Source organism: Ciconia boyciana, chromosome 18 (genome assembly GCF_034638445.1).
Source record: "Ciconia boyciana chromosome 18, ASM3463844v1, whole genome shotgun sequence".
Taxonomy (NCBI): Eukaryota; Metazoa; Chordata; class Aves; order Ciconiiformes; family Ciconiidae; genus Ciconia; species Ciconia boyciana.
Window position 1 is genome coordinate 6,240,585 of NC_132951.1, and position 26,842 is coordinate 6,267,426.

The window sequence follows — 26,842 nt, forward strand, 5'->3', positions numbered from 1 at the left end:
ACGGCTTCTCCCCATCACCAAATTAATCCCAGCCAGCCCTTCCCACACCCACCAGTGCTCCCACTCTGAGGAGCACCTGCACTAGCTGGGCTTTAACCCCTTCCTTGCTGGGGGTTAAAGCTCAGCAAAGCCAGGCACAGCCTCTGGGTAACCGCCGTGGTTTGGAGCCTGTGCCCGTCCTCGCCCGCTCCCCGGCACGGGAGATAAATCCCCGGGTGCCCCCGCTGTGTGCTGGCACAAGGCACCTCCAAACAAACCCCCCTGCAAACACAGCCTCCTTGTTTAGACCATTAGGGCATCTCCTCTGGCCTCCCGAAAACAATTAGTCAGCCTTGTTAGGAGAGCAAACAAACGAGGATGGGCTGGCATGGAGGCCTCACGGCGCTCGTTTCCGCAAGACTTGGCAGGGCAGAACGGCAAACGCGATCCTGCGGCACGTGAAAAGCCTAATGCAGGCTGCGAGCCCCGCTGCTCGCCCAGCCAGCCGTGGGGGGGGCTGCCAAGGGGCACCTCGGTTACAGGCTGTGAGGCACAATTACGAGATATTAGTATCAAGCTTCCTCAGCAGCCGTTGTGTGCCAAAAGCGACCCGAGGCCTCCCAGCCCGCTGCATCGACAAGGGGGCTCGGAGGAGACAGGGATGGCGCAGGCAGGCACAGCACGGCTGCAAGCGTCTTCGCTGCAAAAGAGAAAAAGAAGAAAGGATGCGGGCACGGTGGGGGGGGATAGGACCTGGCAGAAAAAAAGCTGTGTCTGGGTAAGGGGAGGTGGAAGGAGCAGCGTTACGGGGATGAACGGTCCCTGACGTGGCTGGAGCTGAGACCTGACAGCTCATCACAGCGCGTGGGCACGGTGCCGCGCTGACTGCCTGCCAACGCAGCTCAGGGCATCCCCATTTGCAGCCACGCTGGCGTAGCCCGGGCACCGCTCACTGCTGGTGCCGCTGCAGCCCCGCGCGCGGGGCACGGGGCACCGCAGGTCGCGTCCCCCAGCCCAGCTCCCGGCCCCGCTGAGCAGGAGGGCAGCTTTGGGGGCCACAGGAGGCGGCAAGCCTGAGCCGTGCCCCCCCCCGAGCCCGCCTGCCTTCCCCCGCTCACCCCGCAGCACATCACAGACCACGGGTGCTTCGTTACTGTCATTAAGCTTTTATTTCCACTGTCACAAAGTTCCTGGGTTTTGTTTTCCTTTGTTTTTAAACTGGTTCGTTTGCTTGGTTTGCTCTTGAATTCATCTCAAGACAAGGCAGCAGGGCATGCAAGCCGAGACACCGGCACGGACGCACAAACAGGCTTCATCTTTACAAACAAGGCTCTTTGCTGGAGCTGCTGTTTCTCAGCCCGGGGCTCGGCCGTCCCCCGGGCAGGGGTCCCGTGGGACATGGCACCCGACCCGGGGCTGGCGGCCGCAGGAGCAGAGAGAGAGAAGGGAAGGACGGCTTTCCTGCAGTGCCGCTGGAACAGAGCCGGGGCTGGCACGTGTGACCGAGACCCCAAAACTGCTGTGCAAGGAGACCCCCGAGCTGTGCACCAACACCAGGGCCATCGGCTCCCTCCTCTGCCCCCAGCCCTCGCTCCTGCCGGCCACCGCCACCGCCCCAGCCGGATCCCTCGCCTCCAACACCCCCGTGAAGGAGGGGTGGCTGATGCCCTCTCAAAATGCCCCAGATCCCCACCTTTACCCTGGGGCTGGGGACGATGGGACCAGCGAGCGGGCTGCGGGTCACCCGCCCACCCCGTCCAAACACCCCCTGACCCTAAATATATGGGAAGAGGGCAGCTCTGCCAGCGATTTCGGCTGCCCCCATGCCATGCCTGGCCCTGCTTTGAAGCCAGCCCTGCTCCAAGCGGGGCTCAGCCCCAGACCCCGACACCCCGAGACCCTTCCCCGCGGCAGCCGGTGGCAGACGCTTAGTTGCACCCCTGCCTGCTCGGGGGGAGCAGTGGCTCTGGGATGGGGGTCCCACAGCCTCAACCCCCTCCGTCCAACGGAGATGCCATGTCCTGCCAGCCGGGGAGGCAGGCACCGACAGGCACCCGCTTCTGCGCAGTCAGGTGAGATGCAGCCGGTACCCGGCACAAACGGGGTCTGGGGTCCCCCATAAGCAAACCCTCCCCTCCACCAACCCGGCGGGGTATGCTCCCGGGGGCTGCCCGGTCTCATTACAAAGCGCAGCAATTAAAGGGCTGTTCCAGAGGGAAAAACCCGCTTTGCTTCTCTCTCTCAGGTCCTGGTTTGTGCCGTGATGAGAGGGTGGGGGGGGAATCTGCCCCCAGAGCCTTCTCCCACATCCTTGCTCTCGAAGGGAAACAGCTCAGCCCAGCCCAGCCCCAGAGCTCAAGGAAAGTCGGTTACAAAGCAGCAACAGTCAGCGCACGAACAGAAAAATGAAAAGAAAGGAAAGTACAGACACGGCATTTTAATGGGGCAACACCAACGGGGGACAAATGAGAGGGGTGGGGGGACACGCTGCAGCTGCCGGGGCCGGATCCTCACCTCTGCCTGGCTGTGCTTCGGGTCCCCTTCCCGTGGCCGGGGCTGCAGCCGGCTTTATTTCAGACAGGCATCAGGAACCCGAGTATAAACAGAAACAAATCAGGTCTTGTCAGCTGTTCGCTTTTAATAATGAGCAGGTGTAAAAAGAAGACCGAAATTAATTATTCAGTGATGTAAACTCCAACCCAGCAGTTCATGCCCGGCTCCCGGTGCTCCGCACGTGCCCGATATTCGGTGGGTCCTGCCAAACCCGCCTGGTCGCAGCCGTGAGCCGGATCCAGCGCTCGCACTGCCCTGGGCACAGGCATCGAATCGCTCTCTGGAGGGGGGATGGCTCACCCAGGCCACTTCACTGATGGGGAAACTGAGGCACGAGGCGGTTAAGGCCAACGTTTCCAAGCGTGAGATGCTTCAAGCCTTATCTTCAGTGGTACCGAGAAGCTGCAGATCCTGGTGACGTTCAGGAGTCGTCGGGGGCCATTGGTGCTCCCCAAAGGCAGGCTAGAAGCATTCGAGCCAGGGTTCCAAATCCGCAGCTGGGGGGAATACTGGGGCCAAAATGATTTGCTCGGGGACGCTCAGCACGCCAAGAGCAAGGCAGGACAGACCCCACGCTGGGACCCAGGACAAGAGCCAGCCCTGACCCTGCAGGAGGGGCCTCTGCCCGGGAAAACTCACCGTCACCGCCAAACCAACAGGGTCCTCACAGCCGGCACAGAGCCTGGGAATACAGGCAAAAACCTTTTTTCCTTTTTGCTCTTTTTTTTTTTTCTAATGTGCAAATATTTAACAAGGGGCGAGGGAGGACGGGGCATCGGGCTCCACCCCTGAGCCCGCCAGCAGCAGCAGCAGCAGGAGTTTGCTGGCAGCAATGGCAGCACCGGCCTGGTGGACACTGAATTTTTGTATTTCTGGGGTCTGAAGCTCTCCCAAGCCAACACCGGACCCTCACCGCACCCCTGACGGGGGCCGCACACCCGCTGCCCTTGCAGGGCTGCCTCCCCGGTGAGACATCCGCGAGCGCTGATGGAGCTTGAAGCATGGCAGGTGCTCCGAAAATTAAAAGCCTTTCAGGGGAAAGCGTCAGAGCAAATGAGGTTTGCCTTTGCCTGGGAATTATGTCAAACGTCGCGAGGTCCATCATTTATCAGCGGAGGCAATTACAGCAGTGTCACATTCATGGGGAACATCGATTGGCACCAGGAAGGGACCAGTCTGGCAGACGAGCGTTAGAGAAGTTGGAGGCACTGCAAAGATCTACCCAAGAGACTTGCGTTTTGGCCACAAAGCATCAAGGAAAAGGAGTTTCCATGGGAGGGAGTGGGGTAACATCCTCCAGGAGCCCCCAGCAATGAAACACGGGCACCCTCGGGGGCAGGAACCGCAGAAGAGGCAGAAATATTGCACATGGGTGTGAGGTCGGTCTCCTTGGGGATGGGGAAGGGCGTTTTTTTATGGGCATCAGAAAGTGCCACCAGCACACAGCCCCAGAACTGGGGAGCAAAGGACCAGCATCGCTTGGCTGGAGAGCCTGTCCCTGCCACGCTGGGAGGACCCAGACCCCGCTGGGGCATCGTCGTGTCTCCCGCATCATGGGACACCTGTGAGAACATCCTCCACGTCCAGATGTCACCTCCCACCGCCACGGGGACAGTCCCCTGGCTGGGCTCAGCCGCGGGAGCTGCAGATATCCCGGCCGTCAGCCGGACCGGGGATGGAGGGGTGAGCCCCTAGGGTGGTGGGAGAGCGGCACTGGGGTTGCTGGGCCAGGAACAAACCACGTTGGAGCAGGAGGGGTTTGCACCCCAGCTGGCTTTAGCAGTCCCACAGGCATCCAGCACTTTGCTCCCGAGGAGATGCACATCTCTCCTTCCCCAGGGCAGGGGCCAAGGCGGGTGGAAACGGAGCTGCGGCAGCATCCACTTAACGCTCGTCCTCCAGCCGAGATGCCAACCGGCGTCCCACGGTGCGTGTCCCGGTGGGGCTGAGCCCTGCTTGGGCACATCCCGGAGTGGCGGTGGGTGATGGAGCGGCCACGCAGGCACTGCTCGCGGCTGGGGGGCCGTTTCCAAGCCCCACGCTCGGGTGTCTCCAGGCGCGCTTCCCCAGCCCTTCGCCTCCCCCAGCGCGGGCGCAAGCGGCTCTGCTTCGGGGCCGTTTTCTCCGTTTACAGCAAAACCTCCCACATCCTAAACGAGGAGCAAGGGGATAAGGAGACACCCCAAGCTGCACGTCTCCCAGCCCAGCACCCCGAGGCAGGAGCTGCTGCATCGCCCCAGCCGGGACGGGGGTACGGAGCGAGCCATCCCCGCGGGTATCCCCACTGCTCCCCCAGCCCCGCCGGCACACCGGCTAACTCACAGCCAGACAAACGGACCTTCCCACCGTTTGCAAAACAGAAAATATTAAAGGAATCCGCTTGAAAGCTAAACCCGACTCTCAGCTCCATTAATACTTTTTCATGCAGTGAGAAAATGGAAAAAAAATGGAAATGAGGATGTTCTGGTGCGCAGTGGTTTCCTCGCCCTGCCTGGCTAAGGGATGGAGCGGGCTCGGACTGCTCGGAGCCTGGGCTGAGCGAGCCCTCGCTGGGCTTGCAAAGGGAAGGGTGAACAGAAAAATGCAGGGAACGGGGAAACGGGAAGAGGAAAAGAAGCTACAGCATCCCCTTCAAACAGCAGCCAGCCCACGGAGCTCGGGATATGGAGGGTGGGAGGAGAGGGGGGAAGGCAGATTTTTGGCTTCATTGTTATTGCAGGCTCCCGGTGCCCCGCAATAGTGTACGAGCATGTAAACCTTACATATCATCACCTAGGTGGTCGGACACACACACGAGAGACGAAACACGGCAGCAACATTTACAACAAATAAATAAGGATATTGATCGTCGAGATAGGCATATAAAAAAAAGCCTCACTTTTTTCCACCAACGGAAAAAAAAAGAAGAAAAAAAAAAAAGAAAAAGCACAATACTGTCTCACCAAAAAAAAAACCAAAATAAAATATATATATATCCCTAGTGAGCCGGGCCGAGCTGCCAGCGGCATCGCAGGTGACGCCAGGACTGTGTTCCCAATCGCCGTTGGTGCCTCGGCTCCCCGGCCGCCCCGCGCAGGCAGCACCCCGGGGTGCACGGCCCCCCGGTACCTTTGGGCTCTGTCTCCAGCCAGCCAGTTCCCGGGAGAGGACCACGCCGGCGCCGGCGCATCCGCAGTCCCATCCGAAAAGGTAGGAAAGGGGAGCGAAGAGGGCGAGGAGGCCGGGGGGGTCTCTGCCTTCAGCGATGCTCGACCCGTTCCCCCGGCCTTGAAGTCTTGGGCGTTCGCTGCCGCTCAGACCGGGATCCGTTGCGGGGTTTTTTTTGGAAAAAGCAGAAGTTGGCAAATGGCAGCGGCTGGTTCAGAGTGCAGAGAGGGGGAGTGAGCTCGCGCTTCGAGGGCATCCTTTGCTCGCGGAACAGAAAGGAAGGCCGAGAGGGACAGGCAAGCTTCGTGCGGCAGCGGTCGGATGGCACGGAGAGCGTCTTCCCCCAGGCATCTGCAGGAGAGGGTGGGGAGAAGGAAAATCGGGTGAGAAGGATGGGCAGAAAGTCCCGCAGCCACCTCGCGCGACACCAGCGCAGTTGGAAGGGCAAAGCTGGAAACGCAATAAAGAAAAGCTCAAAACTCCAGCGGGGTTAAAAAAAAAAACAACCCACCACCCATGGTCGGACACTGCCTGGTCCTGCGATGACCAAAATCAACCCAAGAAACATCTCTGCACGGCCCCGTGGGCCATGGTGAGGACCACAGGGTGCTCAGCCCAACACCCCTGGGATGCTACGAACCACAGCGTCCCTGACACCGCCATGGCAAACCCTGCCAGCTCCAGAGCGTAACTTAATAAGATATAAATAAAACATTTAATATAATGTCTCGCCAGAGCATCCCCATGCCCCCAGCATGCCAGCTGCCTCCCTGCCTCCTCTGCAGCCGCATCTGCAGGCGACAGCACGAGTTGTGCCGTGGGCAAATGCCTGCCAGCTGGGTGGCTTGTGGTCTCCTCGTGGTCCTGGGGTGCTCTGTGGGATGGGGGGGACTGGGAGAAACCCATCGGTACGGGGGCAACATCCTCCCCCCAGCTGGATTTGAGGGGGATGCCCATGCTTTGAAGCTTCAGCAGAGGGGAACCAGCCGCCTGCCCCAGGGAAGGTGGGAATGGCATCAGGAGGGTGGGAGATGGGGCCCCCCCGGACCCCCCTGTGCTGCACTCACCGCCGCTTGGCCCCGGGACTATACGAGCCCGTCGTAGAGGGAGAGCGCCTGCACGATGGAGGGGTCGGCCTTGGAGCCCTCCTGAAACTCCTGCAGCGTCAGCTTCCCGTCCGCGTTCTGCAAAACACTCCCGCTGCAGTGCCGCTTTGCCCTGGCGAGGGAGATGCCGAGCACCCCGGGACCGAGCACCCCAGGACCGAGCACCCTGGGGCCCCGGCAGCACCCACGCCATCCCGCACAGCCACCCGGGTCCCCCCCACCGCTGTAGCCTCAGTTTCCCCATCAAACCACCCACGCCTGCAGCCAGGGAGGAATGCCATGGAGGGTGCAATGCCATGGAGGGTGCAATGCCACCTTGGGGGCCCTGAAATGGATACGGGGATCCCGGAGGGATGCGGGCGTCTGCAGCGAGCCCAGCAGCAGCTGAGACCTTGTATTCACAGCGGAAGGAGGCACCTGCAAGAGCTGAGACGTGTCAAGGGGGCCCACAACTGCCTCCTAAATCCCTGGGCCCCAGGAAAAAAAACCCTCGAGCATCCTCACCTTGTCCATCATGGCGAAAATCCGATCTACCCTCTTCTCTGGCGTGTTCTCCTCCTCGGGAAGCTCCACCGTGTTTCCCTGCGGTGGCAAGACAGGACCCGGTCACGCACCTGTTTGTGCCCTGCCTGGACGGTGTCCCCGGGCGAGGACACACGTTTCGCCCCTGCCCCTCCCCGCATCAGGACAGGGCACAGAGGGCATTTGTGCCAGAGCCGTCCTCAGTGGCCAGATCCAGACCCCAATGGCCGCAACCCCCCACCAAAAAAGCCCGGGGAGGGAATGGGGGGGTGTTTCAGCATCCTCCCTGCAGCCCCCCTGCCCGCAGAGCCGGGCTCCAGCCCAGTGGGGACCCCCAGGGGCTGCTCACCCTGCACCCCCCCGCCCCGAGGCTTACCACCATCTGATAAATCGCATCCACAATGTCCAGCATCTCATTCCTCGTGATGTACCCGTCGTTGTCCAAGTCGTACAGCTTAAATGCCCCTGCAAGACAGAGCAACGCCGAGGCACTGAGGACTGCAGCCCCCCCGCCAGACGCACGCCCCATCGCCGCCCCCGGGCCACCCCCCGGCCCCCTCGCGGGGCTGAGCCCACCGGTGTCCCGTGGGGAGCACTTACACCTCAGCTTCTCGTCCAGCGTCCCCCGGGAGGTGACCGACAGCGCCTGGATGAACTCCGAAAACTCGATCCTCCCATCCTGGGGGGGGGAAGGAGGGGGTGAGGGTGCCGCTGCCACCCCCGCCCCGCAAAGTCCTCCCTGCCCATGCATGCCCGACATCGGGTGCTTTTAGGGTCACATCCGAAAAGTAAACGGGGAGGGAGGAGTGGTGCACATTTATCTCCAGCAGCGTGATCCGGCCGCTGTGCCCAGCCCACCGGTGCCGGTCCCGGTGGGAGCGACTCCGGAGCGCAGGGGGACACGGCGCGCGGGTGAGCTTTTGTCAGCGGCACCGAAACATCGCATTTCTCCTCTCTTGCTTGCCACTTCATCGCCTTTTCCCGCGTGACTCTCATCGACTAAAATAAGCGCGGGGGCTCTCTCGCTACAGCTGCGCCGCTTTAATTTCACGCCCCAGGAAGCGCTGGAATATTTTGGTCCTCCGGCGCCGCGCAGCCGTGTTACTGAACCCGTCCCACTGTCGCCAGGGGCCTAGCCCCGACCCCCCCGGACCATGCCCCCGGCTCACAGACTTACTTTGTTCTCGTCGAAGACATTGAAAACAAAGGTGGCGAATTTGGTTGGGTCGCCGAAGGGGAAGAACTGCTTATAGATCTTCTGAAAGCCAGCGGCATCGAGCTGCCCACTGGGGCAGTCCTTGATAAAGCCCTTGTACCTGCGGAGGAAGGGCAGAGGATGGGCACCAGGCGGGTCTCCCCGCCGAACGCAGCCCTCCAAGCCCTGCGGAGCCGGGATGGGGCTCTCCCCAGCGCTGCGGTGGGCTGGAGCCGGGAAGGTCCCTGGACGCTCCGTGTTGCTCCCATCATCCACCCGCAACCTCCCAGCCCCATGGGATGAGGTCCCTGCGAGCACCGCAGCGAGGGTGGCAGCGGGGAGAGCCTGGAGAAGCAGCGAGCGGCACCGGTGACACCGAGCGGTGCCCACCGCACTGCTCCAACCCCGCTGCGAGCCCAGAAGTGGCAACCGAGCCACAACCGGGCTCCTGATGAACACTGACCAGGACCTGGGAGAGGACAGGGACCCACTGCCCAGCCAGGAGCACCTGGGAGAGTCTTTTAAACCTCCTTTAAAATAAAAAGCCCTCTGCACAGAGTCACCTCCCGCCAGCACGGCCACGCCGCAGGCGGAGGTGCCGGGGCAGGCGATGCCTCGCTCGGCCCTGAAGCCATCACGGGGCCAGCGGGAGAGCATTTATATCCCTTGCTCAGAACTTCAGATTCATGTGAACATTCAGGCTCCCAAGCAAGAAGCTGCAACCGGAAAGCTTCACCCAAGGGCCAGAGCTCCCCTTCCCCTCCACCGCTGCGGCACGGCCCCGCTACATCGGGCACATCCGACCAGCTCTCCGGCACAGAGGCGGCTGGCAAAGCTCCCCCCGAGTCGCTGCACCGCCGCAGGGGAGGGAGTCACGATCGATGGCAAGCCCACGGGCAATTTGCAACCCACCGCTCCACACGCACATGCTGCAGCCGTGCCCTGGTAAAAACCAACAGCACGGCGGCCTGAAGCACCCGGGGCAGCCGAGGCTCCGCAACAGCATTTTTTGTGCAATCCCAAGTGAAAGCTGCTCGGAAGAGCTGCGGGGGCACAGTGGGGTTGCTGCGTCCTCGGGGTGGCACGGCCCAGGCCATCTCCCAAAAGCCGTCGGTGCTTAAACACCCCCAAAGCCCTTGGTCCCGGCTCCGGGCTGGACCTGGATGCTGCAAAGTGCCACCCCGGAGGGCGCAGGGGAAGGGGCTCACCGGCTCCGCGGGTGCGGGAACCACGCGGGGACCACGCGGGCACCACGCAGGGACCACGGAGGGTGCGTGAGCATTATGCAACGCGTCGCCCAGATCTGTCAGGCACCCGCTGCAGCGGGCCGAGGGCTGGAGGAGGAGGGGAAGGGGGTGGCGAGGTGGGAAACCGAAGTGCCGGTGACATCTTTTTCACGCTGCTGCAGCTATGACTCATCGGGTGGGGGGGGAAGGATGAGAGAAAGAGATAAAGAAAGCAAACCTTGACTGGTGGGATAGGAAGATGAAAGGGAAGCGGTGGCTTTTCTAGGGCGTCGTGTTTGGTGGGGTGGAGGGGATGAGGCGAGAGCGTGCTGCTGGCGAGACACCACATCCCCGGCCCCTGCCAGCCTCTGCGGGCCCCGCTGCAAACGGGGACACGCTGGGACAGCACCAGTCTCCCGCAGCCAGGGCCACGGCCACCAGCTGGACAGTCCCCATGTCCCCGCTCCCCTCGGCCGCCCATACGGGGAGGGAAGAGGCGAGAGGGAGGTGCACCGTCCCACATGGGCGGCTGACAGCGGCCAGAGCCAAGCCCCACCATCCACCGTGCATGAGGTGTGCAAGAAAAAACCCTCTATTTTCTGGTCTCCCCTCTATGAGCTAACACCTGCACCCCAAAAAGGCGCACCGTCCTGCACCCCCTTGCTCTGCACGGCTGGCGGGGTTGCTGAGTGCCACCAGCTCCCACCCCCTCGCCTGCCAGCCCCGCGCCTCGGCAGCTCACCGCCACGCCGCCGTGCCGGACACTCACCACTGCTGCACCTCCTTCTCCGTAACTGCAAGAGAAAACAGGAGAAAAGAGAAAAAGAAAAGAAAAGAGAAAGGAATTTAGCGCTTTCCCCGTGATGGTTGCTCTTCTGCACTTCACATAAGTGACCTCCCTGGGGGGGATGCTCCCGGGCTCGCTCGCTCCATGCGCTGCCGCGTGTTACCCGCATGCAAGCGGCTGCCTTCGCGGCACAGCCCGGGCCAGCCCGGGTGCTCGACGGGGCCAGGGATGCAGGTGCTGGGGCCCCTCCAGCCCCAAAACCACGGAGCCCACCAAGATGTTTTGCTCCCTGCCAGGGGAGTGCAGCACCATCGCTGCAAGACGCTAGGGACCACGCAGGGGCTGGGCTGGTTCATGGCTGGGGAGGATCCGGCCCTGCCCTCCCACCTCCCCAGAGCCAAAACATCCCTGGAAACATCTGGCAAAACATCTGCCTGGAGGCAGCGTGGGGAAGGCACCCGCCCGGCCCCAACACCAACACACTGAATGTGGGCATGGGCACAGCCCCAGGGCCGGCATCCCCCCAGGTACCAGCTGCCTCTGAACCGCACGGAGAAACATCGTCAAACCCATGCCAGGGCCCCGGGAAGCTTTACCAGGCTCCAGAGAAACCCCCAAAAAGTGACAAGCTAGAAAATGGCAAGCATTGGCAACCCCGAGTGTCCCCAGCCTAGGGACAGCTACTGAGATCGCAAACGTCCTCAGCAGAGGAAAGGCTCCGCTGGGATGTGGGATGCCGGGGAGCCCGATGGGGCGGGGGGTTGGTGCCTGTCCCCGCACGTCCCGCTGCAGGAGCGGTGCCTGGCCGACACGCCAGCGGGGAGCCCGGTGCCAGCAGGTGGGTGCGGGGGGAATGGCCTCATTAGTCATTTCCTTTGCATCGTGCATCTAAATAATAATAAAAAAGCAATAGGTCTGAAACGCGCTGGGATAATGAGGCAGAGCGGAGATGTGTCAATGTGCAAACGGCTGATAAAAATAGAGACCCAAGACACATCAACAGATGCCAATTACCTTGGATGGCAAATAAAAGAAAGCAATTTTCCATCAGAAAGATTTACAACGTGCCTGGCAGAAGGCGCAGACCACAGAAGGTGAGGGCTGGCAGGTGGCAGCAGTGGGGTGGCCAGGAGGGCACGTGCTGGCCCCGACCTCGCAGCCAGCCGGGTGCTGGCTCCCACGTCCCCGTGGGCAGGAATCGCCACATCCGAGGCTGTCCCGGTGCATACAGGGGGTCCCTCCATGCCAGCTTGGGGACCACTGGAGGGACAGAGCCTGCAAACCCCCCGGGAAGGGCTCGGCGTGGCGCAGAGAGCCTGGCAGCCTCTCCCCCTGCCTCCCCAGGGAGCTGGCAAAGGGCCGTGGCAGCCGTGCCGGGACCAGCCGTGCCAGGAGGGCAGCAGCACCCGCCGTACTGCGCGGGACGTCTATAGACGGCAGCACCCGGGGATGGAGCGGGGAGGCGGGTATAGGGATGCTCGGCACCTGGGCTGAAGGACACCGAGGGCTTCGGCCGCGCCGCAGGAGGGCTTTGGAGGGTTGTTTTGGCAGGGCTGTCTGGCAGGAGGAGAGCAGACAGGGGAAGGACAGAGGTCTCCTGGCAGGAGGGAGCCAGGAGGGACACGCTGTGTCCAGCGGTGGAGCTGGGGCGGGCAAAACCAACAGTCATGTCAGTCCCAAAGGATTCCCCATCCCAAACAAAAGGGTTGCACGAAGCATCCTTCCAAAAAAGAGATGCCGAGTGATGTCTCTAACAGAAACAGGCTTCTCTGTCCCTGCACGCATTCCCCACAAGCAGCGAGACACCAGCCAGGACTGCCCTCCTGCCGAGGATGCCCAGGGGATGCCCCAGGCACCAGCTCTGCAGCCCCGATCGCCCACAGGCGCTGATGAAGGTGGGTGCGAGGAAGAGGAGGAGGGTGAGCGGCAGGACTTCGGGCAGCCCTCGGCGCAGGGGAAAGAGGCAATGGCAGCAGCCTGGGGCTGCGGTCCAGGCTCGGCTCAGCCCCTCCGGCAAATCACCTTCTCCTCTCTCTCTTGTTCGGCTGTGTTTCCCACAACGTGCTATTTTGGGCCCGGGAGCTGCCTTTCAACTCCAGCAGGAAACAATTAAGAAATTTGTGCTTTTTTTAGTACAGGAGAAATGCTGGTAATGACACGCTCGGGCAGGGGCAGGAGGGGAGGGATCCATGATGCTCCCGGGAGAGGCTTTTCCAACGGAGGGGACTGTGCAGGTGCCAGCCCGAAAACTGGCACAGGGCTCCTGAGGTGGGATTCGTTAATGTGCATCCCCGGAATGGGGCCACGCAAAGCCCCATCCCTCCTCCAGCGCCCTGGCACCGGTGCCCTTCCTCCTGCGCCGGGTGCGAGGCGAAGCTGCGGGGTTTGCCCTGGGGTGGGAACGCAGCCCCATCTCCCAGCCCTTGGAAAACCACCCACCTCTGGACGCGTCCCTCCGCTGCCACCAAATCTGCCCAGCGCAGGGAAACACCACGGCCCCGAGCCCAGCGTCGCTGCGGCCGGGCAAGCTGGGGCTGAGCGAGTACCTGCCTCCCTGTATCTGCAGTTACGGACCCGAGACAGATGATGACTTCGCGGCTGCCACTTCCCAGCCGCTCTGACCTCGCTGGGTGTCAACACTCCGAGTGGCACCGATTAGGGATGCTAATGCCCGTCCCCGCAGCAGGGACCCGCGGCCATGGAAGCCTTGTGGATATGCCACTCTCCTGGCCGGGCTGAGCCACCTGTCCTGGGGCTGGGGACAGGGGACACACGCAGGGGCAGGGCTGTCCCTCCGCTCTCCCCCATCCATCCTCTGCAGCTCCCCGGTGTGCAGAGCCCAGCCGAGCTCACAGAAAATACCTGTGCAGCAGCGGCTGCTGCATTTCTCCCGGCATTGATTACAGCGCGACGCTGAGCCAATGCAAATCAATTTGCAGCAATATAAACCTCAGCCGCGTTTGACCCCAAGCGCTCAAGGACAAGGGGATGACCTGCAGCAGCCCCATTGCAGCATCCCACCGGAGCAGGGCTGGCTCCCTCGCCGTGCCCCTGCCGAGCCGGGGCTGCGGCTGGGCTCAGCTGCTGTGCCATGCTCCCCAGGGACCGCCGTTCCCGCAGCCGCTATGGGGATGGCTATAAATAGCACATGTAGCAGCTTGTTAGCGGATGCAGCGTGCCCTGGGATCCTTGGGGATGAAAGGCGCTAAATAAAGGCAGGGTATTAGCATTCGTTATGAACCGCAACACTGTAAGAGGCATTGCCGAGCTGGGAGCCCCGGCTACACGCTGCAGACACCCTCCCTCCCGCATGTACAATGCCGCACGGCAGCTCGTGCCGGCAGCATCTTTGTTTCCGCCGCTCTTAGCAAAGCGCAGGGAAACACCAAGCGCAGGGCTCGCATGGCAGGCAGGAGCAGGCAGCAGGAGCAGGCAGCAGGGGCAAGCAGCAGGGGCAGTCACCCCAGAGCAGCACAGGAGCTGCTCCGCATGGCCAAAGCCGCAGCCACGGGCCCTCGCCGCCCCTTCGCAGCGCTGGTCAGTCCATCCCCGCTCCCATCTCACATCTCATCCAGCCACACATCTCATCCAGCACAGAGGGGCAGAGACTGCCCGATGGGGCTGCACTGCGAGCAGCACCCACCCGCCTCCTCCCAGCTACCGGTACCCAAAAACCCCCAACCCTCTACCCCCACTTTTCCATCAATCCCCAACGGCACAGGCGAGGACTGACAGCTCCGTCACCACCCGCCCTTCGTGTGCCCCCTCTCTTCCCACCACCCAGCTGCCACTGCAGCAAGAAACAGCTCTGGTTAATCAGCTCCAGCCTGTTAATTTGTTTGCCAGGCAGCGAGGAGAGGAGGGACCCAGGACTGCGAATCCCCATCCATTGCCCTGCCTGCAGCGGAGCTCGCTGGACCGCGGCGGGCGCAGGGCAGCAGTAAGGAGTGCAGGAGAGGTGGCCGGATTCGGAACGGTTTGGGGACCTCTGGCCACGGTGGGATGCACGAGGTGACACGATGCTCCAGCCTCACAGGGCTTTTTTTGTGCTGCCCTCCCATTCTGCAGCCACCCCCTGCCCAGCCTGCACAAGGGCAGGGGTTTAGCCACAGCTGCAGGGCCAGATCCTGAGTGGGAGCGTGCACACTCAGCCTTGCCCCCATGTGCCATGGCCACGGCCACGGCACAGGCCTGTCCTCGTGTGGGCTTGAGCTCCCAAACACTCGGCAAGCACCGTCCCCATGCAGCAGCCAGCGGGGGAGTCTCCGCCGAGCCCTGGCATGTGCCCCCTCGCTCCAGCAGCTACAACAGCACCTTGATCCCATGGGGCCACCGGCACTGCCGCCTTATCAGGGAAACCAGGGTTAATTATTTCCAGGCACAGAGCAGCTCCCCCGCCGCTGCAGGGCACTCCCACTCTGCCAGCCGTGGGCTCCACCACCAACCCACGGGCAACTGGTCCGGCATCACCCACCGAGGCGTGGCGGTGGCAGTCCTGTGGCATTCATTTCCCCCGGGGACGCGCTGTGGCTCCTTCCCAGGGTCCCCGTGGGTCCCCGTGCATCCCGGTCTGGGGGAGCCGGCACATCACCCCGCGCTGGGGCTCCCGTCCGGGTTTGGGGCTGCCTAAACCTGCTGCGGATGCTCAGCGCAGCGCCCAGATGAGGGGAAACTGGGCACCCATGTGTGTGCAGAGTGGGCACTCCCGCGTGAGCAAAGTGGGTGCTGAGGCGTGAATTAATGGGGCACCTATGCCGCAGCTAGATGGGCACTCATGCAAAAATAAATCGGGTGATCATGCGTGGACTAATTGGGCACTCATGCATAAATTATTTCTGTGCTTCTGGGTGAACTAATTGGGTGCTCATGCATGATTTCATTGGGTGCTCATGCATGAACCAGCTGGGTGCTCATGCATAAATTCTTTGGCACTCATGAATTTATCTGGCGCTCATGCATGGAGTAATCGAGCACTCACGCGTAAAGTCACTAGGCACTCCTGCATGAACTAATTGGGCACTCGTGTAAATTAGTGCAATTAGTAGATAACACACTTGTGCAGGTACTAATTGGGCACTCGGGTGTGAATGGATCAGGTGCTCATGCATAAATTAATTGGACAATCGGGCATGAACTGACTGGGGGCACATGCACCCATTAATTGGGCACCCATGCATCAACTAACAGGGTGCTCATGCACAGACCAGTGTGCGATCCAGCGCAAATAAACTGGCCACCCATGCATAAATCAACCGGGTGCTCATATGTAAATTAATTGTGCGCTCGTGTGTGTATTAATTGGGTGCTCATGCGTGAACTTACTGGGTGCTGAGGCAGAAATGACTGGGATGCTCATGCATGAGCTCATTGGTCCCTCATGCGTAAAATACCACGGTGCTCCGGGGTGAACCCCGCACACCCTGCAATTTATGCCCAACACACCCCTCGCCTCTGCAACATACATATTTAAGAATTGTCTGAACATAAATCTGTTACAAACTCCACTTTCAACATCATCACAACGTTAATATTCACCAATTATGAGCTCCCCCTCCCTCCCCACCGCGCGGGTGACGGGGCTCAGCAGCACGTGCATGCGGATTTCACTCCTTGCCCCGGGACCCAGATTTGGGCGTCAGCATCACAGCCCGAACAAACACCCACCCAGACTTAGCCCTTGGTCCCCGCAGAGCCACCGCAGGGCTCAGGACAGCCGTCTGAAGGGATACTCGGTGCAGACTTTACACCTCGCTCCTGCAAACACGGACCCAAGAAGGTCCCATCAGTCGGCAGAGATGGACCCATGCCCAGCGCCAACCCCCGGCCCTGCAGAGCGGTTTACCCGGGGTAACCGCATCATAACCTGAGCAGTCGTTACCAAATTCAGGCCTCATCCCTACAAAACACATAGCCAAGAGCACGGCAGCAGCTCAAGCTGTTGGAGGTACCGATGAGTGCAGTAGCTGTGGGGCTTCATCCAGTCCCCAAACGGGCGCTGGGCAGCATCTGCTTGGTGCAGAACGGGCGTCTCCCCACGGGCGGGACCCGCCGTGTGCCGGGGCTCTCTGGGACGATCTCCGGCAGCCTGGGCTGTTGGGTGGCTTTGTGCAGGCTGGCAGGGGGGAAGTATCTGCTGGCCCCGGGGACGGCTGGAGTGTGGGCACGAGACTCCCCCAGCAACGCGCTCCCCCGGCTCCGGCACCAAACCCCCGGCACGGAGCCCAGTGCCTGCGGGAGCTGCACTGCAGGGAGGGGGGGAAGGGGTAAAAACAGCCCCAAGGCTGCCACGGGCTCAGTCCTTCCCCGGGACTGTCCGTCACCCCGTCTTGGGGCACCTCAGAGCTCACCCGGGTCCCCATTCGATGACGGTAACTTTTAAGATACGACACACGTCAGCACTCTGGAAAAATTTGGGTTGTTTGGCCCTGACAACTTGGTCTCATTAAAATTCAGGTTTAAATATGTAACCAATGTCCTGGTTAAATATTACAGAGCACACCGTCCTCCTGCCCTCCGTCAGGGCTCAGCCCCAGCTCCGGGGCTGCCAGACCACCCTGGGGCTGGGGTTTGCTCCTGCGCCCGGGCCGGTGCAAACCTTTGGGGAAGCAGCATTAAAACACGACCCCAGCAAAACCCGACTGCAGCACCAGGGTCACCCCCCATGGAAACAACCGTGGCAAGAGCCTGACCGATGACATTTTCTTTTGCTCCTGGAGATGACCCGCAGCAGCTTGCCTGAACCACTGTGCCTCCATCTCAGCCCCACGCACCCCAGCGATGCCCAGTCCCCGCTCCCGGCCGCATCACCCACGCGCCGGAGGTGTCCCCATGCCGGGGTCGTCCTCGTGTGGGTACCTGTCCCTGGAACATCCCATCGCAAAGGGACGTCGGAGCAGCCTCACCACGCGGGAGCCAACACAGCCAGAGCTGCCTACCCGTCGGAGCAGGACATCCCCATCCCAGCTCGCCCATCTCCCCGTGCACTTGCCCAATTTGGCTTCTCACTCCATCAGACTCAGACGTCGCCAGCATCACGGCGGGTCCAGGAGCCTCCGAGACGTTCGGAGCACAAGCCCGACAGTGTTATTGGTGTCATTTGTTACTGCTGAGATACGAAGCAATACGCAGAGAGAACTGCATGTGCATTTGGCACTCTTCTTGCCGGCGGTTGCCATTAGTGGTCTGTCTTGCTCCCAGACTGGATAAACAGGTCCATGAGCAGCTCTGTTCTCATCTCCCCCGGGGCTGGTACCAACAGGAAAGCCAATATGCAGTTAAAACCCTTTTTAGACTTTATTAAATATTTAAGGGCCTGACATTAGGCTTTGGAAATTGGGTTCAGGGAAAAAGCAGCAGTCACTCCGTGCAGCAAAGGCAGCAGAGGAAGGGCAAAGCACAGTGCCTTCGTTTGGAAATTAATGAATCAGACTGAAACACACCCACAGCAGGAGCTGTGATAGACCTGGCTGCGGCAGGTCTATCCCAGGCTGGATTTAATCCCGGCTTCCCCACGAGCTGACACGGCGATGCCCCACGGCAGGGCAGAGCATCCCCAGGGCTGCCGGGAGCAGGGAGAGAGCAGCCCCCCACGCCCCGGCCGTGCGGGGGCAGCTGTGTCCTGCCCCCCCGCTCAATCCTCCCCTTGGCCGCGGGGATTTTGGCATGGCCTGCCGCTCCAAGGGGCTGTCCTCAACCCACGGAGCGGTCCCTGCCCCGAGCAGAGGAGAAAACTCCCCTCCGCACCCAGCGCGGGCAGGGGAAGGGCAGCCTCCGTGCCTCGGCCATCAGACCCTGGAGCCAAGGGAAGGTCAGGAGGATGCTGCAGGGCAAAGCCTCACTGGCAGCGGGGCCTCTGCCCCCTTCCCGTCTCGCCCACAGGGATGGGGCTGTGCCAAGGGCTGCCGAAGCGGAGGGTGCTGGAGGCACCGAACACCCGCTCCTCCACAGGGGGTAGCACAGACACCTCAGGCATCTCCACGCGGTCCGGCCATCGATCAGGAGACGCTGGAGAAACACGAAGCACAGGCAGCCCTCCTTCCATGTAGAAACGAAAATGTGCCTTGAAGGGAGAACAACGTGCAGGAGGTGTGGGGAGCAAGCTTTGTGCCGGCACCGCCGGGCTCGGGAACCTGCAGTAGCGGCCACCGAGAAACCACAGCAGCGGTCACCATGCCCTGGGCTGAGCACCCCTCAGCCACCCCTGCCCTTGGGCAGGCAGGGCAGGCAGGGGTGCAGGACACGGACGCTGGCTCCCTTCCCATCCAGCTCCCTAGAAGACCCGGGAGGCTGAGGAGGGGAGGGAGGAACAAAGCGACCCCACAAATGTCACCCCGATAACGGAGCGAGCGTGTCCGCGGGCTCCTCCCTGAAGCAGCCGCTTCCTTTGATGCCTTCAGAGCTTCTTGTTTCACAACCTTAATTATAGCGGCAGCAGCAAAGGTCAGGAGATTGGTTAAGCAGATCCATTAACGTGTCAGGGGATAAATGAAATGTGATTCTTCTGATGCCTGAGCAGCAGCAGGCAGCGGCGCGAGCGTGGCCGGCAGGGACGGCTGCTCCGCTCTGCCGCAGAGGGAGCCCGAGGGGCCCTTGGTCACGTCTTCCCCTTCCCACCCCGGCATTGCAAGCACCTCCCAGGGACCACAGGGACACCCCAAAACTTGCTTCTGATACCCCAAAACTTGTTTCGCTTGCATTTACCCGCAGAGCACCAGGTCCATGTGCACGTGGGATACCCAGACATGAGATTCCCTGGGCGCAGGTTGGGGTGTCCCTGGGGAAGGGGCTGGAGATACCCTCCGGACCACCACAGCCCTCCAGAGGCAGCACATCAGGTCCCCATGGAGCTCGCAGTGAACCCGCACTGCAGCTGCCACCTTGGCGGCTCTGGGTTACACGCGGCTGCAGTAAAAACAGGCCCCAAACCAAAGCCAGCCCCTGGGCATCCCTCCGGCACGTCCTGCCCCGGGACCCCCCTGGGAGGGCAGACCCGCTCTGCTCCCCCCTCCCCAGAGCATCTCCAGGGTGCTGGGGCAGGTGTTCTCCTCCTCCCCCCCCCAAAACTTCCCTTTTGGGCTCCTGCAAATCCTGTTACACGCTGAGAGGGCTCGGAGCAGGCAGGCACGCTCGCCGGGTCAACCAGCCAGCAGCAGCCCAGCCTCAGCTGAACACGCCGGGCGCGCACCCAGCTCGGCACCCCGGTGCCCCTCGCCCAGGAGCAGGTCCCACGGGGCTCCCACCCCAGGGTGGGATCCTGCCCACCGGCTCTCTGCCCAGGGCTGTGCGGGCAGCCCCAAAACGGGTGCTTGTAGGGCTGAGCGGAGCCAAGGGGCACGGGGCTGGTGCTGCAGAGGTGAGCGCAGGCAGCTGCCAGACACAGGCAGGGAGCCGCGTTTCAGCCCGACTTCGGGGCTCCACGCTCTAGGTATTTCACCCAGCATTTGCCACCGAGGGATAACGGGTGCACAACCACCTGGCCCCGCTTTCTGCCGGATGAGCAGCAGGAGGGATTTCAACACGAACCAACCTGCCAGAGAAACCCAGCGCCCGGGGCCAAACACTTCGGAGGCTAAAAATAAACCAGCAGTGGGGACCCACCGAGGTGCCTCCTCCGCTCCGCCTGCCCCTCTGCTCCTGCCCACTGCCCCGGCCGGCACATTTCCCCGGCACCGGGGCGGCACGACAGAGCAAATCCCCAACCCTGTGCCCCCAGCGAGGAACCGACTCATTTTCCTGGCTGAAAACTGCTGCAATTGGAGAATTTTCTTTCCTTTCCCGCAGAATTCAACCCGCCACTACGTACCCCCGTATCTACAAATCAATATGTTTGTAGTTTGCTCTTAAACTAATGCCCATTAATTCAATGTATTACTGTTGAGCAACAGAGCCAATTTTGCGGCTTATTGTAAAAGAGCAGAAAACGATGATGCCAGAGCGAGTTTAAAATCCACAAAATAGATCACAGTGGGTGGGACACGGTTCTTGGGAAAAGAGCATCTTCCTCTCCCCGCGCCCACTCTGCAGCCCAGGCCTCCCAGCGCCGCGGGCGTCGTTTTGGCACCCTCACCGCAGCTCCCACGCCTTCCCCAGAGCCTCGCTGCGGCCTCCGGAGCACTGGGACCGTCGTCCTGACCCCACACCCGGTCCCAGCAGCGATGCCACTGCACCTACGTGGCTCCGAGTGTGCTGGACTGCATGGCTATTGCAGCTGGTGTTAAAGAAATCACAGTGTTAGTAGTCCTGGACACTGGCAATAGCTATAAAAAGTGAACCCTGAAATCCAAGCCCCCCCCCAGATGCCTAACAAAAGAGCTAAAATGTGCTCTTCTGCAACAACCTCATATTTTTAAGCCTGTTTCATGATTTTAAGGGTTGCCAATGCTGTGGCTGGGCTGGCCTGGGAGCACTGCTGCAAGCAGGGATACTCAGCACCGCATTTCTCTCCCAATTTCTCTACCAGGAATCAACGTCAAGCCATTTCCACCCACGACACATATTCAGCACCCACAAATGCACACGTGCACTTTACACAACTTTACGCAGGCTGCAGGGAGCAGCGATACCCCAGGACCTTCATAAATCCCCAGCTTAGCAGAACCCTTTGACCGTGGCCCCACAGGGCTCTTAGGCACAATCCTAAATCCCACTGCGGCCCTGAGCCGCGAGCACCTGGCCCAAGTTAAGCCCAGGCTTAAATCCCCGGCAGAGAGGGGCCAGCAGACGCGATCCAGGGAAGACGGTGGTTCCTTCGAGTCTCAGGCGTTATCACCTCCTGGGACAAAACACGCAGTGGCCAAAACTGCGTCTCCGAGCTACCTCAACAAGGTATCAGGAAGATCAATAAATGAATGATTATAAAGCACTTTAAGAGCTTTTGGATGAAAGGCTCTATGGAGGTACAGGGAATTACATAATTTATTATTAATTATTATTATCACTTAGCGTTGGCTTCTCCCGCACACTCCTATATGGCACCAGCCTGGCCTCCGAGGAAGGTTAAATCCTCACCCCGCAGCCAGGCTCTCCCCGCCAGCGCTGCTCCAGCGCCTGGCAGACGGGTGAGCTTGGCACTGACAGATATTCCTGGGCACTCAGGTGCCCGGAGATGCTGAAAGGCACACGGTGATGGGTCCAAATCAACAGGACTTGGGCAGCTGGCACTTCGAAGAAGCCCTCGGATGTCCTTCTGCGCCTTTAGGTGTCCAAGTGCCATTAAAATCTGGCCCCCGGCACCGTAAGTCAGGAGCGGGGTGGGGAGGGGAGCCAAGAGACGAGGTTTCCAGGCTCCTGCCCTTCCGTGTCCGGTTCCCAGCAGGACCCGGCAGGACCTGGCAGGACCCGGCCGGACCCAGCAGGACGACCTGCTCTAAATACCTGCAGTGAAATAATTCTTGCATCTCATGGAGGTCCCTGATGGCAACCCTGCAGCATCCCCAGCACGACCACCGTGCCCGCAACTGCCCTGGCACGTGAGCGGTCCCACGCTCCTCTCCCGGCTGCTCCCGCTGACTGCTTGTCCCAAGATTGCTGCCACTGAGGCAGGGACAGAGAAACACCACAAATAGGAGGTGGTGAAACGAGAGGGGACAGCGGCTGGGGGACACAAGAAGCTACCAGGCATAGGAAAAGCACTGAGGGGACATGGCACAGGCTGCGGGTCCTCTGTGTCCCACAGATGTGACAAATCTGTACAAAAGCCACATGGGGCAGGGAGAGGGGGTGAAGTCTCCCCATCCCGCCGATCCCAGCAGAACCAAGAAGGGGCTTTTTGTTATTTGCTTCATTTTCTTTCGAAATCACACAAACAGAAAATGATGCAATGGAAGGAAATTCCATTGTGGGAGAAACCCTTCGTGTACCGCAGCCCTGGCTCACACTGCCACGGGAACCCGCCTGGGACAAAAGCGGGTCCCCCGTCATTAGCTGCCAGTTATGGGCTCCCGGAGACATCTGCCCAGATGTGCTGTAACAGCAGCAGAACAGCACCACGCACGAGGCAGAGCCAGCGCCCGCTCAGTGACATGGCAGCCAGCATGCGGGAAGGGCAGCCACGCACTGGGGATGCTCTTGGAAGGATGGTCATCGCCGGTCCACCAGAAAGGTGCCAAAATACCACAGCGCTGTGGAGTAAAACCTTTCCCAAGCAGACTCCCAGAAACCCTTGAATATGCCGTGGATTTGCGGGTACGACTATCCCCTGCTCGAGCTGGTCCGCTAGCCACGGCACAGGGGTCTGGATCGGTCCCTCCCACTGCACTCAGTGCAACCCTGCCCTCCTACCTGCATCTCCTCTGCCTGGATTCCCCGAAAGGCAGAAGGAAATCAGTATCTTTCCAATCTCCCAGGGTCTGAAGATAAATCAGAGGCTCTCAGACGTGCCTGGGAGGGCCCTGTGAAGTGCTTCGCCAGACAAGGGAACGCGCGCTCGCCTTGACAGCTGCAGTAAAGGGGCAGAAACACTCAGCAAAAGTAATTAATCCCAGAGACGAGAGGTGGAACGAGCAGAGCTCAACAAACAGAGCCTGGTATCAGTGATGGCTCTCCCTGACAGGCATCGCGCTGCCGGCCACACGCTGCCGGGGCTCGCTGGGATGCTGCCCCAGGCTCTGGCCACGCAAAGGGCCACGGGCCACGTGCTGCCCCACGGCACGGCTGCCGGGCGCTGCTGCCTCACCTGCACAGGTACACGGGTCTGGTGCACCTCAAAAAAGAGGCAGCGAGAGGCCCAGAGCAGGCAGGCAAAACCCCAGGCAGGCTGGGAATTCATCGAGGGAGCGATTAGAAGACAGGAGTCTTTTTTGGAGGGGGTGTGGTGGAAAGGGGAGGGCACCCAAGAAAGAGGAGCAGAAAGTTGGGAATGAAGTGATTCAAAAGGCAATGACCCTCTGCTGGCTTCACCCAGCAAAAGAGACATCCCCGTGCCCACAGATGATGGTTTCACCAGCGCTGTGTTTGTTCGGCATCGGCTGCCGGTAAGACACAGGGCATCACTGCCCACGTGCCCTGCCATCGGCCCCGCTGGGGTTGGCATCTTCCCAACGCAGAGAGGAGCCACCCCAGGGGTGCAGAAAGCCCAGCACGCAGGAGATCACCAGCAGACGAGGCTGTGCCGGGGCCAGCTCTTCCCAGATCCCTCTCCATCGGAGACTGGATCATCGTGGCGGCTGCAAACCGAGCGGGCGATTGCAACACGGCAATCCCCAAGCACAAATACAGGTTGGGCAGAGAATGGATTGAGAGCAGCCCTGTGGAGAAAGACTTGGGGATGTTGGTTGATGAGAAGTTCAACATGACCCAGCAATGTGCGCTTGCAGCCCAGAAAGCCACTGTATCCTGGGCTGCATCCAAAGAAGCATGACCTGCAGTCGAGGGAGGTGATTCTCCTGCTCTAGTCCGCTCTCGTGAGACCCCACCTGCAGTACTGCGTCCAGCTCCGGGGCCCCCAACATAAGAAGGACATGGACCTGTTGGAGCGAGTCCAGAGGAGGGCCACCAAGATGATCAGAGGGCTGGAGCACCTCTCCTATGAAGACAGGCTGAGAGAGTTGGGGTTGTTCAGCCTGGAGAGGAGAAGGCTCCAGGGAGACCTTATAGCAGCCTGCCAGTACCTGAAGGGGGTCTACAAGAAAGCTGGAGCGGGACTTTTTACAAGGGCATGTAGTGATAGGACAAGGGGCGATGGCTTTAAACTGAAAGAGGGCAGATGTAGATTAGACATAAGGAAGAAATTCTTCACTGTGAGGGTGCTGAGGCACTGGAACAGGTTGCCCAAGGAAGCTGTGGATGCCCCACCCCTGGCAGTGTTCAAGGCCAGGATGGATGGGGCTTTGAGCAACCTGGTCTAGTGGAAAGTGTCCCTGCCCATGGCAGGGGGGTTGGAACGAGATGATCTTTAAGGCCCCTTCCAACCCAAACCATTCTATGATTCTATGAATAACCGTACCTGGCCCAGCGCGGCTGCACCCGCCGTGGTCACAGCTGCAGTGAGGACACCAAAACCCAGGGCTCAGCTCCAGCTCCAGCCGGGGTCTGTGCCCAGCCGGCACTGCCACGTTCTCACTATTTCTCCTCCCCGAGCCACTTCGAGGAAGCCCAGCCAGGGCACCCCAACCTCTCCTACCATCACTCACGGTTTGGCTATGCGGACATGCCCCCCGCAACCTGCCCTCCTCCTGCCTGCTGCCGGCTGTGCCACGGCGAGAGAGCAACCCCGCGTGTAGGGTTGTGCAATGCACCAGTATTGCCTCTTCTCCATATGGGAGAACTTGCTGCATCCTAATCTATTGCCTTTTTGGGTAAGCGCTGCCGTGGGACTGCAGCAATGACAGCGGGGAGAGCTCGCAGGTCTGCTACACGTTAGCAGTTCTCTGGCGAAGCAAAGGGGGAATATCTCCGACCTGTGAGCGGAGAGGTAAACTTGAACCACCAAAGCCTTTGTTTTCTTCGTGCATCCTTCAGAAAAAAAACGGATTTTGCTAAAACTGGATGGCTCAGGCACTAGCCACATTAATAAGATTACAGCGGAGGTTCAGACGGGAAAGCCACTCACTTAGAAAATCAGGTTATTAAACTGATACTGAGATACTCATAGAAAAATACCGAACTCTCTGGTGTCAGGCTCTTCTCTCCACTTCAGAGCATAATAACAAAGGAAACCCCTCCAACTAAGGCACCCAAACTTTGAAAGCCACCCAGACGGTTTGGCTCCCCGTTTAGGGAGAAGCTGCCGGGCTCCAGGGAAGCAGCGAGGGGAGAACAACCACCACGGCCAGTCCCCGGGCACCCGCCTGGCAGCGAAACCCCGGGGGCAGGCAGCCCCGGGAGGAAGGATGCTCCGAGCAGGGGCGGGGGGGTCAGGAAAAGAAGGGCGCATCGCTCCGGGTGGGCACAGCGGGCGGGCAGGATGCGGCCCTCGTCCCACAGTTACCGGAGGCTTAGGAATAGGCCCCGGCGGATTGTTTTCATAAGAAAACAGTGTTCCCCTGGCTCCCTACCCCTCTCCTCGTCTCCGCTGCCTTGTGGGGTTTTGTTATCCTCCCAGGCCGATCTCTGGAATTCTTGCAACAAAGCCCGGCCGAGCCTGCGCCCTCCCCCGGGGAACGGCCCCGGCAGCGCCGATGCCCGGAGAAATCGCAGCTTCGCCGCCGCCGCAAACGCAGGGGCGAGCCGGGGGAGGAGGCCGGGGCCGGCGCCGCCAGTGAGGGCTGGCCGCGGACCCCGGCAGCCCCCCACGGCCCCATCGCCTCCCCCGGCACCCGGGGCCGCCCCGGCAGCATCCCCGCGGCGCAGCCCCCCGGCCCCCCAACACACAGACGCACACACAGACACACGGACGCAGACACACAGACACGCACTCCCGCAGGCAGGCCCCGCGTACTCACAGTACGTTTTTCTGGTCAGCTCCTCCACAACTTCAGGCTTCAACTTGCTGTTGGATTTCCCCATGGTGGCCGGCAGCGCCGTCAGCCCCGCCAAGAGCGCGCAGCGCCGGCTCGCCCGCCGCCTCCCGGCCTCACTGCGGGGGCATGGAGGGACGGGGGGGGCCGCGGTGCCTCGGTGGCAGCTCCCGGCCGGGCTACATCCCGCGGAGGGGACGGGCAGCGCCGCGCAGCGAAGCCGGGAGGGGGGAGCGGGGGGGGGGGTGTCTTTGTTGCCGGGGCTTGGCCGCAAAGGCGAGCGGCGCGGCGCTGCGGGGCCGCCTTCGTGTGCGTGTGTGCGTGTGCGTGTGTGCGTGCGTGTGTAATGTGTGTGTATGTGTGTGTGTGTGCGTGTGCGTGTGTGTGTCTGCGTGGCCCTGGTTACACGCACCCTCCCCGCCCAGGCGCGGAGCAGCCGCGCTGCGGGGCGGGATGGGATGGGATTGGGGGGGGAGGGGGGGGCGGGGGCTCCGGCACGGCCCCCCCCCCCCACAACGCGGGGGGATCCCAGCCCGGTCTCCGCCACGGGGATGCCCCACCCCACCCCCCACCCCGGAGCAGCTCCGCACGGATCAGCGGGGAGAACCCGGAGCACAATGTCGGGAGGAGGAAAGGGGGGGTGGGCGATGCCCAGCTTGGGGTGCTGGCAAGCCCTCCCGTCGCTGGAGGTCGTGGTCCTGCGTGGAGGGCTGAAGGATATGGGGAGGGAGGGGAGGTCGCGGGGTGGAACAGGCAGCCTGGGGCAAGGCTGAGCTCGGGGCCTGGGGGCCGGGGGTGACCTTGGGGGGACACCAACACCTTCCATTGTGGAAGCGTCTTCAACTCCCGGCTGCCCCAGCTGAAGGCAGCTCTGTGCCTCTCGGCCCAGGATCCTCAGGGCTCTCGTGAGCCTTCGTTCACTCTGCAACATG

At 61.3% G+C, this 26,842-nt stretch overlaps 1 protein-coding gene across 2 annotated transcripts; it reads right to left on the bottom strand.

The window, feature by feature from the left end:
* Window positions 1-1,138: 1,138 nt before the first annotated feature.
* Window positions 1,139-26,341, bottom strand: NCS1 (neuronal calcium sensor 1). Of its 2 annotated transcripts, XR_012045690.1 has the most exons (9): window positions 25,896-26,341; window positions 10,498-10,522; window positions 8,485-8,623; window positions 7,908-7,986; window positions 7,684-7,772; window positions 7,290-7,367; window positions 6,747-6,863; window positions 5,641-6,030; window positions 1,139-4,682 (listed from the first exon to the last, which is right to left on the bottom strand). XR_012045690.1 is itself a non-coding variant. In XM_072883133.1 (8 exons), the coding sequence occupies exons 1-7, from the start codon at window positions 25,957-25,959 to the stop codon at window positions 6,765-6,767; spliced, it is 573 nt and encodes a 190-aa protein (XP_072739234.1). In that variant the 5' UTR covers window positions 25,960-26,341; the 3' UTR covers window positions 1,139-6,030; window positions 6,747-6,764. The 2 variants fall into 2 exon arrangements, 1 of the variants encoding a protein (XP_072739234.1); XM_072883133.1 differs by having other exon boundaries at window positions 1,139-6,030.
* Between the last annotated feature and the right edge of the window lie 501 nt (window positions 26,342-26,842).